The sequence below is a fragment of the Thermobia domestica genome, chromosome 4, assembly GCF_964235325.1.
Source record: "Thermobia domestica chromosome 4, izTheDome1.hap1.1, whole genome shotgun sequence".
Classification (NCBI taxonomy): Eukaryota; Metazoa; Arthropoda; class Insecta; order Zygentoma; family Lepismatidae; genus Thermobia; species Thermobia domestica.
Genome location: NC_137457.1, coordinates 241183922 through 241197398, shown reverse-complemented (window position 1 = coordinate 241197398; position 13477 = coordinate 241183922). Strand labels below are relative to the sequence as shown.

General features: G+C 32.3%; 1 protein-coding gene across 4 annotated transcripts in view; it reads left to right on the top strand.

Annotated features, from left to right (window-relative positions):
- Nucleotides 1-11859, top strand: part of LOC145683934 (rho GTPase-activating protein conundrum-like) — a 426775-nt gene extending 414916 nt beyond the window's left edge. For all 4 annotated transcript variants that reach the window (XM_081755628.1, XM_081755626.1, XM_081755629.1 and 1 more), the window contains 2 exons: nucleotides 3173-3357; nucleotides 8620-11859. In XM_081755628.1, coding sequence (XP_081611754.1) covers nucleotides 3173-3357; nucleotides 8620-8732 — 298 coding nt within the window. In that variant the 3' untranslated portion in view covers nucleotides 8733-11859. The remainder of the gene's footprint in view (nucleotides 1-3172; nucleotides 3358-8619) is intronic.
- The last annotated feature ends 1618 nt before the right edge of the window (nucleotides 11860-13477 follow it).

The window sequence follows — 13477 nt, the reverse complement described above, 5'->3', positions numbered from 1 at the left end:
GAAACGGAATGTTTTTAAAGTTTTACTGGAACTCCAATCGGAAAATGTCCATTAGGGAGACTTAGGCACAGATGGGAGGACAATATTAAGATGAATCTCGCAGAAATAGGAATATTTTGATTGCTACGTGCTAGCATTGGGCATCTTTTCTTGTATATGTATATCAAAACTGCATTTAATAATGATAATAATAATAGAAAGCTCAATAAGCTTTCCAAGAGGTGCAATAATGTTTTCTTCCTGCAAATGTAAAATGTTGATAAGGAAATAAGAACTTAACGTTTATTTTTAAAGACTGGTAGACACTTTACATAAGTTGTTACTATATAACGATTCTCAATATGTTGAATAAAATGCAGGTGGTCTTATAGTGACGCAATCGACTAGTTGAGTTACCACAATTTCTTAAAAGAATGAAGTTAGTGAAATGTTGCGAATTTCAAAACATATTTTTCTTTTGACGATTTTCAGCCATTCGTTACATAAAATCAACTATTCCCGTATTAAAATCTTTAACTATTAACACCACTGATCCTTACACTGCTTTAGTTCTAAAAGATAAGTGACTTGATATTTCTTAGTATGCAGCCTCATTTCATTTCAGACAATGATCGGAGCTGGCAAGGGGTAGGTTTAGAATGGGTTGTCATGTGACTTGTAACTCAATTTCGTAGGTTTTGCGATTCTGCAGTTTGGATATAATTATCAAATTCTCTGTATTTCAACTTAAGAATCAGTATGGCCAGTTTGATTCCAGCGTGTTACCTGTAGCTATAAATTTAGCAATTCTGTATATTTTCTTTTTCCTATTGCATTATATCCTCTTCAAACATATGATTCAACACTTTTTAAAGAATGCTCAAACAGTTGGATTTATTCGTTACATATATTTTAGTAGTGAAATGATTTTATGTGAATGGAAAATAATTTTAAATTACATTTTAGTTTACGAATTTCCTTGACAGAACTTTATTTCTTTGCACAGTGTGTAGTCAACCGGTATTTTATTTATTTATTTAAACGACATATTAATGTATTTAACAGCGAATCTCAACCTATGGTGTGCGACGCACTAGTGAATCCTGAGTAAACCTGGGTCATGAGATTCTTATATCATACTGAACTATTTTATATCGTGTAATAATTTTTAACGGTGTAAGGGACGAATATTCTGAAACTTCGGATGAAACATTAAGTAACATGAGTATCATGTTACTCTTCAGTATACGATTGGGTGAAACAAGATAATGTTCTTGGATTCATGTGAAAACGAAACTTCATATATATTTAGAATTAAGAAATGAAAAAATAAATGAAATTTCTAGTTTTACGTCCCACGATTATCTCCTTTAGACTAAAGGAGGCAGATGGATAATGAAATTGATTGATTATGAAGTAATTGGTAGGAGTAAATGGGAGAATCTTGAGAAAAACCACAGACACAATGTTGTATACCGCAATCTCGGATGGCCGAGAACCGAACCAGCAACTGCTCGCACCAGAAGTGAATGCTCTACCAGTGAGCCTCTATGACCCTTTTAGAATTAAGAATTGGTTAATCATCACGGAGAACAACCTTCCCGGGCCCATATTTATTTATTTCAGATTATTTATTTCAGTGTGTTTTTTTTTTTTTTTTTTTTTTTTCTAGATCTAGTGTAATGGGAGTGTTCATTATTCTTTTGGGTTCCTTGAATCTCGAGGGAGATCCCAAACTGAAAGCTATTGAGAAATTCTGACATATCGGGTTGTTGCGAAATTAATGCATGATTTCGAACTGCAAGTGTAAATTGTCATGACTTGCTTGAAGCTGAACGGAATTAAGCTAAATAGAAACCATTATCAGTACAGGTCTGTCTACTAGAATCCCAATAATACAAAAATTTGTGATTTTGTAGCTGATAAATTCTTCCAAGCTATTCTGACCACTGTCTTGGTTGTTGAAGACGTGTTTCTGACGAGCATGGTGGATAGGGCAGCATTTGGTATCACAATGCATGTAATGTTTGCAGCATTGTTTATCACATTGTAATCCTTCAACATGAATAGACCTCTTCTGTTGATAGGTGCCCGATATAAACGTTATAGTGTTTGATGGCTTTCGTCAATTTCCTGAATTCTTTGCTACTGTAGTGGATGCACTGAATTGAGTAAGCTGCAATGGATCTATGCAGTTCTGAAGCACCTCACATTCACTATAAACTTCATTGAGTGCAACTTCAACTCTGGAAACGTTTTAGGATGAATATGAGATTCAAACATTGATAGAATGTGTCAGTTGTCGTATAAACTTCAGTTTTCCTCGCATGTGTAAATATGTTCGAAAATGATGTCTCTTTCATAGCGCAGAAGCAGCAGCAACGTAGAGCAGATATTTCTTGGTTCTCGGTCAATTTGGTCCTGGTTTCTTTAAATGCCATGCTGCAATTGAATAATCAACGCTTAGTTTCTCTGCAACCTCTCATATTGTTTTTCATGAATCTGTTTCGGCGATCAGCTTCAATTCGTAGTCGCTAACAACCGAACGACATTCTTGATCTTTGTTACCCTCCAAGGATAAGTCACCACAACAGAATTTTCGGAACCAACCTTCCATTGTATATTCACTTACATTACCTTAATTTATCCCTCATTTTCATTAATGTTTCGAATTGTTTGAACTTCTTAGCAACCGAATTTAAATACTCTGAAGTAGATGTTATGAAAATGATGTTTTGCTTTCCTGTTCCTTCAGGTTTGAAAATACACGAAAGTATTGAGATATATTGTGTATGACGGGCCTATATATTTACTAAGTGCTAAAAGATGAAATTTCGAATGATATTAACAACGTATATAGCTAGGATGTTTTATAACCCCAGGTATGTGTCAAAATACCCGAATTCCTACATTAGTTTTACGCAACCCAACCCAATAGGGCACGGGAATATCCCATTAGTTATGCACTCTATCGGAAAATTGTACGCTTGGGAGTCTCCAGGAAAATGATGACTTCATTTTGCGCGGCGCGGGTTGTGCTGGATATAGTCACGAGCCGCCAGTAATAAAATATTATTTCAATCGTTATAAAACCTAGAGTGAAACATAATATTTTATAGTTTAATACAAAATAATGCCAGACACATATTATTTACCAAATTAATAGAATTACTTTTTTACTTTCTAATTGTAGAATTGTAGAAGAGGCGAATAAGCGACCAGAGTTTACAACAGGATTCAACGCTCGTCGCCATGATATCAAGAGTCGTGCTTTATCAGAACTGGCTCCAAACGGAAACTTAAGCTGCATGTTGGCTACTGTGGACCCTGAAACTACTTTGCAGACACATTATCTCTACGAAGTAGGAGGAAATATAGGTAAGAAAAAAAGATGTATTTATCTACTACGTACTTACGTATAGAAAAAATGTGGACTTAAATTTTCCCATATTGTAAAAGATTACAAAATCAATCATAAAAATAATAGCTTTTCTCGTGCGATATACTTGTATCATGTTATTTTGTAAAACTTTGTATTAGTTCCAAGATAGATAAAGTTGCATGATCTAAACTTTCAGCTGTGACACTGATAAAGTTCGGTCACCATTACAAGGTATACAAGAACTCAACAGATGCTGAATGCAAGGTAAAATACGGTCTGTACTATACGTAGTAATCTTCAAGAGACAATATACTACATCTAGGCCAAAAAATATTTTACATTATTAATTAAAACAACATCGTCCTTATATGTTCATCTGTGACAGCACATTGCAAGACACCGTAATCATTCACTCTTGATTTACGTTACTCCCGTCTAAAATTTAGACAAACACAAAGGGTATATTTTATATTAGAGAATCAGGCCAGTCTCTTTTCTTACTCTATTAAACCCTATTCAGCAAACCAATAGCTTTAGTTTCCTTGGCAACAAGTTCCTTTGTTGCTATGTCCAGTTTTCCGTCTACTTAGTATCATATCCATCGCCTATCACTTATATCCTCAGCATATCACAATACTAGTCTATATATTTCGACTGATACTCTACGCCCATCTTCAGGAAAAATCAAAGAGAAGAAATAAATAGAAATAGCAGAAAGTAAACTACATTACCGGTGCTAACAGAGAGACAAAGTAACAAATAAAACTCACACTAGCTTGAAGCTATACTTTCGTTGGCTTTTATTCCTTATTTTTTGACCTACGTAAATAACTGTAATATACTTTGTTCCTTTGTTCATCTTTGTTTCCCACGTCTCTGCATGTGTCTGTTCGTCCGGGAGACAAAATAATCTCAGGAACTACTTGGTGGATTATTATTAATTTTGACTACGATGTAGAGGATCAAAGTTAGGAATCGAGGTAATTAATGGAAGGGACATTCAAACCACAAGTAGGAGAAATCAACCATTTCCAGTTTTAACATTGATCACTATGAGCAAAAACGGTAATAGATAGCGAGAAGCTGTTTCCTACAATCGATTAAGCACCCCAACAATACATTTCATCTTCAAGTCTGTACTGAGCCCGGAAGTGATAGAAATCCAATACAACTTCCGGTTTCAATATCGATCTACATAGAACAAAAACGATAAGAGCAAGAAGCGATTTTTTTTGGAATCAATTTAGCGTTATAAGAGTAAGTACCATCTTTTTTCTTAACCATCTATTCAAACCGAAACTGGCAGAAATCAACTATTTCCAGTTTTAATGTTGATTTTTATAGAGTAGAAACTGTAATGGGCCGTTTACACTTAGTCGATTTGCGTTCGATTCAGTTGAATTGACGTCACTTTCAACTTAATCGACCGTGTAAACGGGACTTCAACTTAATCGCTTGTTGATCGAAGGCGACTAATCGACTGGCAACTGAATTGAAAGACGTTCTATTTTCTGTGGTTGAAATAATTGAACACATCCATCGATCTGATTCGGCCTAGTTGCTTCGATTTAGTGACAAATGCAGCGAGTCGATTTAGTCGTGCGACTAAATCGATTTAGTCGTGCGACTAAATCGACCAAGTGTAAACGCCCCATAATAGATAGCTAGAAGCTAATTTTTGTAACTAATTAAACGTCTCAAGAAAATATTCCATCTCCACTCTAATCTCCCCACTAAAATCGTAAGTGGTAGAAATCTACTACCACTTCCGGTTTTAATATTAATTGGGAAAATATCTCACTAAAATCCTTGTCCAGTACACGTGACACTGCTGCTTCTTTTTGTCTTATTCTGAAGTTCGCATAAAATATTGTTCCAAATTTACAGAGAGATATTGTGACACACTGTACATTGAAAGTAAAGAAGATAAGACTGTCTAAATGTTCTCCTTTATTTCAGGAAACTTTACAAATTGTTTCGTTCATATTCTCTGTTTGTTCAATCATTTTTGTTCAATCATTACGATGTTCACAACTAGACGGAAGTTGCGCAACCGTTCTTCCTTCCACTTCTTTCTATTTATTGACCAATCTGTGAATTTTCATTTTTTTTTTTTTTTATTTGATTTGATAAGAAGAAAGTAAACGTTGCATGAAATCAGAAAACCAGTTAAGAGAAGCAATTTGGAATAGGCTAAGTATAAATGATGGGAAACTATGAGTATTGTTCAATATTAATGTTAATTTTTGACAACTTTGCTTTGTTTTAAAGTTACATTAGTAATTGTAATGTATTGCATTTAAAAAAAAAAATGTTAGTAACAGTGTAGTCATTTTTCAATTGCCTTACTTCCTTTCACAGCAGTATAATAAACGTTCTTATTGCATCTTTGTTTACTTTAGTTATCTTTTTAATAAAGCTCATTAGATCTTAAATTGTTGGAGATATGCATGTTTAATATTTTGTAAAACTAGTGTCTTAATTGTTATAATTGGTCATTTTCTTTTGTAACACTTATATCGCGTTGGTTCCTATTTATTATAGTATATTTATTATCGTTATTTGTCCTTTTATTATTTATTTTATATTTTAAAATTTAAAGTATATGTAATTAATTTTCATTGCATTATTTGTTGTATGGACACTAAGTTATTACGTGATTACTTATCATCGATATAACAAACATAGGATTTAAAGCATATTTATCATCATCTCTTGTTACAATAACAGATTTGATTTAAATCAGCCATGTTTTTAGCACTAAATCTCATAATAATGTCACACGTAAAAACTATAAACTCAAAATCTTAACATGGATTTGATTATCATTCGGTTATTTATCATTAAACATTTTCTGCTCAAAAGGTTAATTATGCGCAGCTCACTCTTGAGTAGATTTTAAAGGGCTACACTCTACGAAGTAGTCTTCTTTTTGTTCACCTCAACCATAGGTTCGTGAGCAACATGGAAATTTTAAAACTTTTCTCTCGCTTGGGAGAGCTGTTTTATACTTTGATAAGGTCTCTTCTTCGTAACTGCATCTAGATATTCTATCCGTGGCCTTCCTCTTCCTGGTTTTCCTTCTGCCTTTCCCTCTATCAGCACAGTGATCCAATCGGAGTGTTGAATAAGATGGCCAAGCATGCTGTTTCTTTTTTTTTTTCCTATTATCTTCATGATCTGTCGTCCTTCATTAGCTTCCATTTAGTACGTCTTCATTCCTTTTCCTTTCGGTCCATGATATGCGCAGCATTCTGCGCCAACACCATATTTCAAATGCTTCCAGCTTGAATATTTCAGCTTTTCTCAATGTCTACGTGTCTGATCCGTACAGCGCCACGCTCCATACCAGTGTCTTACGAAGTAGTACAGACCTTAATATTCAAAAGGTCATAATTTTCTTCTTAATTTAAATATTTTTTAAAAAATAAATTTGTTCTATTTATCTCCAGTGTATAACCAATATGACAAAGTGATATACTTTAGTTTCATAAACATTAAAATTGAGAAAGTTTGACTTTTTTTTTTTTTTTTTTTTTGTAAATTTTTAAAAATTTGTCTTTATTAAAACAAATGTCTTGTAGGTTCTAACATTGTAATTTTATATATTTTTAAGTATTTTTCATGTGTTGCATTTAAGTAAAATTTAAACATTAAAAAAAACGAAATTTATATTCTTATTATAGAAGAAACACTTCATCAAGTTCCTTTCCAGGTAGTAAAGTGCTAAAGACCGATGACACGTTGGCATATTGGATGAAAATAGCAATACGCTGTATTAGGAAAAATGTAGAATGAACTTAGCCGGAAACGCGATAAATGGGTCTTCCTACCTCCCTAATAAAATTCTTCTTCTTGAACCCCAAGCGCCACTAGTCTCAATAGCGATTGGAGTGAAAACAAAATTTTCGATAAGGTTGCTGTATTTTCTTTGCTTTTCGGCCTCTCTGCGATTAGATGCTTCAGCGTTCATTACAGATAGAGGGAGACTTGAATTAGCGTATGTAGCAGCACACGTAAAGTCCCATAATGAGCATTTACCTTTCATCCAGGAACCAATGTCATTCAGGTCCTAACGATAGCAGCCACATAGTTCCCGAATTGAAGGAATTTCAGCACTGGTTAGGGCTCATAGTATTATATCGTTAACAGAGGAGTGTTGAGCGTATCTACCAGCATTCTTCAGGCATGAAACTCCATGCAGGCCGTCTTGGTTAACGTGATCTCCACAAGCTAGAGAGCGATGAGGCTCACAAACAGCTAAATCTAAACGTAAGGCAACAACAATTCGAAACCTTTCGTTTGACAAATAAAGGCCTAAAGGTGCACCCACTTCGGGAGTTGAGGCAGCAAGGAGCGTGGCTTTATCTTCCTGAACCACAAAAGATTGTAACAGATGATTATGAAAATTAGATGCAGTTAGTGTATACCAATATGACCGATAACGTCTTTTGCTAATTTCTGGGGGGGGGAGAGGTCTGTATCTGTTAAACTTGCTTCTCTGTTAGAGCCTTCCTGAACAGTCCACTTTGGTCCGAACAATAACCTTGTGGAAGGAGAGTCTCGAATAAACAAAGAGATATGTGGTAGGACGCTAAGAATATAAGAATCGCAATATCCACAGCTCGTCGAATACTAAGACTATCCAAGCCAACAGCTAAATAATAAATATGCTTGCATCCAGGAGTCGTCATTTAAGGAGCAGTTCAAAATTGATTCAAGGCCAGTTTTTAGGACAAGATCATATTTTTCCAGCAATGAAGTCTCATTCCAAGATGAAAAGCATCGAGAAAATAGGTAATCGACTATATTAAAAGGAAAAAGGCTGAGTGCGCTGAAATTGAGGAAAGTCGAGAAAGAACAATTCTAAATTAGCTGTTTCATTCAGTATCATGTTAGTAAGTGCTCCTGAGCTGAAAGCAGCACCCAGAAGATAAGCATTCTGAATGGTTAGAGGAGGTATTCCTGGAGCAGACTTATTAGATCTTCTGAAGATTTCATCGAATGTGTTTTCATCTGGCTTAAGATAACCAACCTCGCATTATTTTATCCATTTTCTTTATATCTTGGCACAGCAAATTACAATCTTTCGCGAGTAATAATTTCATATTTAGTTTCATTAATAACAAAAACTTAGTGTTTTTAAACAAATGCAATAAGAAAGAAAGTTTACACCATGTTGTAACATTATTAATAATTTATGTGTATGCTTTATAAGAGAGACTTAATTTACATTGTACTTATCGTTTTTCTTACAGCTCAACGACAAGTGGAACATAATGCAATCTTGCTTGCAGTGTACAAAGAGAACCCGAATGCCAAATGGAAGATCGTTTGCCATCACAGAAATGGGAATTGTGGAGTCGGTTAGCTCATCATTTTTTTCTGTAACTCTGTTCGAGATTGATATGAAGATATGAACCAAAGATAAAAAAATAATGACAAAGCTTAACGTTTAAGTTAGTAACTACTTAAAAAAAATATGTTTATGTATGAGTAACATTATTACTTAACACACAAAAAGAAAAATAATGATCTAATATTTTTTATGTACATGATTGTTAATATGCGCATTTATCTACCTTAATGCGAGCTGTTATATCAATATCATAAAAAGGAAGGCAAATTTACAAAACGATTCATAACATTAACATATTGGTCAATTATTATTTTTTTTACGTCTGTTTGACCAATAAAGTTGTTTACTTTCATTAATACCAGCGTTGCGTAGTGGTAGGCACAAGTTATTTATAAAATTTGAATTTTCGAACAAACTAATTATCAAAATTGGTAATTGTTTAAATAAGTATTCGAGTAAATTCGAATGAATTAATGGTAGTAGTATGCATGAAACAATCCATCAACGATTTTTATTTTACCAAATATGAAATTATATCTGCATAGAAAAGATTTTACATTATTACATGACAACAGATGAACGTTAGCATGTATTTACAGTATATTGCCTTGATTTAGTAAGGGTAATTTAAATAAATGAGTCAAAATTCAATAAGAAATTAGAAATCATTAATTTTTTAAATTTTGTTGAATTTCGTAGAAAATCAAGGTCATGGGTTTTTCACTCACATTTGAAAAATTAGATCATACCTACATGAAATTTCATTTCTGTAATTAGATAGCATGAAATGTGCAATGCCTTTTCAAATTGGTACCGATGCAGTGGTATTTTTTAAAAGTTGAATTTCTAATGCTGTTTTATGAACAACAGTACAGATGTTTTGTTCTTGACTTCTTATTCTCTCCGTAAGTTGAACAATACAAGGGACACACATATATAACAATTCTAAAATTGCTCTTTTTAGAATTGAAATACAGTAACTTGATCAAGTTTAGTTATGTTTATACCTATACAAAGTATGTATTTTATATTCGGGATTTGTTGTTATTTGATTTAATACATTACAATTTTTTATATATATTACTACATCAGAATACAGAAGTTTTTTTTTTTTTTTTTTTTTTTTTTTTGAACACATTAGAAAGCATGGATAAATATTCATATTCTTGTATTTGCTGTAAAGATACAATTTCTAATTAGTATTTGGTTTATATGTAATTGCTGTAAATATACTGAAATTATAGGGGAAAAAATAAAACACGATTAGAAACGGCTCATTGGCCAGTTGACAGGACAGATATTACAATATATGAAACAAATGTTCTTTATATATATATAATTCCGTGATTCATTCTTTTCTGTTATGTAAAAGAACGTAATTTTTCCTTAAATAATCCTATCATCCTTTTTATTATTCTAAAGATTGTTTACATTAAAAAATACAAGTTCTCACCAGTAATTAAGAAAATGTTAAATGCAAATTTATTAGGGTTCGCTGACGTTAATAATTTTCTTTGAAAGATTCACATCAATATTTTAATGATTGTATTTATATTCGAGACAATTTTTTTTTTTATTAGAAGTTTGCTTATTTCCAGGATTTAGCTTTTATCCACTTTACCTTTTGCGAAGGATAATATTCTGTCATTTACAGGTTTTGCTTGTCATTTGATTACGGGACCCTGACAGTACTAGATTAAATAAAAGTTTGAATATTTAAAAAACCATGGATAAATTCAAAGAATATTTATTTAGAGATACTATATACTTGCTATTGGCAGGTTTTATAGGTAAAGTTCAATTAATGGTTGATTTAGAATAATAATCGTTACGTGCCACGTGCTAGCTTTACAACTTGAACAAGATTTACTAGTGCAAATATAATATTAACGTCGTACGTAGGTTCAAGACTAAAAATTCGATAACTCTCTAGATACCCATTCGTGCATAGTTGTTACAAGAATGTAGTGGAGTCAGTGTTATTCTTACACTACGAGATACAATCGACTATTCACAAGTTACTTGTAGAAATTTACGTGAATTAGATGTACGTAGTCGACAAATGGACTTGTTCCTATAACTAATTCGACATTAAAACAACGACTTTACACTCGTGTGTATAGCATACTTGAGTGTATGAACTTGGAAATTCATCATCCAGTATTCGAAAATCACATTTCTCCATCGTTTCTGTAACTATTCATTTGAGAAAGATACACCAATAACATTGAATTTTCGTATACTAGATGATAAATTTCAATATCGTGTATTCCATATTTAGAGTTGTTTTTAGTTTGACTTATTATATATATATTTAACTGGTCCAATATACTGTAAGTATATATTTAAAACTAATAGTGATAATATGAATAAATATCACTGTGTTAAAATTGTTATTTTTAAGTAAATTTACAATTTTTCATTAAAGTAATGTAATATAAAATTATGTCTGTGCTCAATTTAATTATATATAGATAGCTTAGCTACGAGAAAATCACACATCGTTAACGCAGTTTTAATCAATACTTCAAATATAAAATGAGTATATACATACATACATATTATATATATAAAATGTCACGTATTTTTTGTGAATATTTCATATTATGCGATGAAATTGTAATGATTGTATTACTGCTTGTATATTTGTATAGGTGTGTGTGTGTGTGTGGATGTGTATGCAAGTTTTCGTGTGTTGCAGAAAACTCTATAGCTGCATATTGTATAGTTAATGTGTGAATGTTAACAAGTTTTTTTTTTTTTTTTTTTTTTTTTTTTTTTTTTTTTATAATTAAGTAATTTACATATTGCATTGCCAATGTGTGAACGAAATATCTATAGACATAGATTTTTAGATGTAAGTTGTAGTTATTTCACTAGATAGATACTAAACAACGATTTTTAAAACATAATTTTAGAGCATTTGATTAACAAAGTGCAATACTTTTATATAAATATATCTCATATTACATCGTCAACGAATCTTCTTTTGTAAGCACTATTTTGTATTACATACAACGTAAAAAAAGGAAAAAAAAACATACCTGCTAAAATTTATACATGTCCAAATATATATTCATTTTTGGCCATTGAATAATATCAATGTATGTCAATGTGAATAAAACTAGTCGTAAAATTATTTGTGCATTTTATTGAGTAAATATTAGTTCTTGTTGAATAAACATTAATTTTAGATAACAAATATAGTTAAGGAATAAATGATTGATTATAAAAAAAAAATCCTATCTTGAGCATATGGTGAAATGTACTCTGTCTACTGTTTCGGAGTACGAACTCAGTCCTGCATACTTTAACCTTTAAACTACGGAGGTAAATTCTTTAACCTTTAAACTACGGAGGTAAATTCTTTAACCTTTAAACTACGGAGGAAATTTATCTTTAACCTTTAAACTACATTTAAAGCGTTTTCGTAAGGGTTTACAAAGAAGTCCATTTCTTCACTTCTATTTACCGAAGACACATGAAACAAAACGTGTTACAAAACTTATTGTAGTACCATTTCAAAATGGAAATATCCGTAGTTAAGACAAGAAACAGGGTATTTTGAAATCAAAATATCCCGTAGTTTATAGTTTAAAAATATTCTCCGCTACATGAAGTGCAATGTGTTTAGAATGACCTCCATATTGTGTAAAACATATGTTGAAATAATAATTCTTATTAGCACGGGTCTTTTAAAAAGAAAATACTTACTGATATGTAGTGTTAAAGTTCACTCGACAAACAACAGACATTATTAAAATGTAAGTTTTCAACTGCATAAATACACAATTTGACCTTACTTTACAGTAAACAAACTTGATTTTAGTTCTTGTGTGATCGTTATATGTTACGGAAGATATTTACCATATAGGAGCAGATTATAAGTGTAAAACATTTATTTAAAAAATAATAATAATAATGTCCAGAATTAAGTTCCGAGGCTAAGGGATGATAATGAAAACAGTGGTGTAACGAAGAAAATGGGACGAAATGAGAAAAACCTCGAGATAACCCTCGCACAAGGTGTTTGTCTGCCACAAAACTCATTTGGCGCGAGCTGGGATCGAACCAGTGTAACCAGACTCGATGGGAGAGTCACATTTTTTTTTTCTGTTGAGGATAGGAAGAGTGTGCATGAGATCCGATGGTCAAGACTGGTCATGATCAACCAGACATCGAGTTCATCCTTTCGTAGTTCTTTTACAAATATTATTTGTGACTGTTCTCTTGCGCAATGAATTTCCCTTCAAATACAAAAGCAGTAAAACTCCACAAATGGGCAAATTTGTCCCGCGAAGATAGGGGACCTGGATCCAAACCAGAGTGACTAAGGACAGACTTCCAGGTTCTTGTCCAACACTTATGCCTGAAGATCATAACATACACTAATAATGATCATATAGGCATTACTCTATCAGAAGGGGAGGAAATCTTGATAATCAATACAATAAGCAATAAAAGAAAGAAAAAAAATGTATGATATTCTTACCACCTTATAATTATAACTATCTTGAATACATTCATGATTTTCAAACATAAAAACATTCGTAAGTGTAGCAAACATTTTATTGGAACTTTTTTCTCATAACAAAAGTTAATAAGTAAAAAGAATAATATACAGAATGTTTCCATGTCTTGGGGACAAACTCAGAGTGATGATAGATGGTGACAAAAGAAGCAATTTGAGAATAGGAACAAGTATCCGGAAGTATATCATTTTGGAGATTAAAGACCTTCGAAAATTTATCGCAACG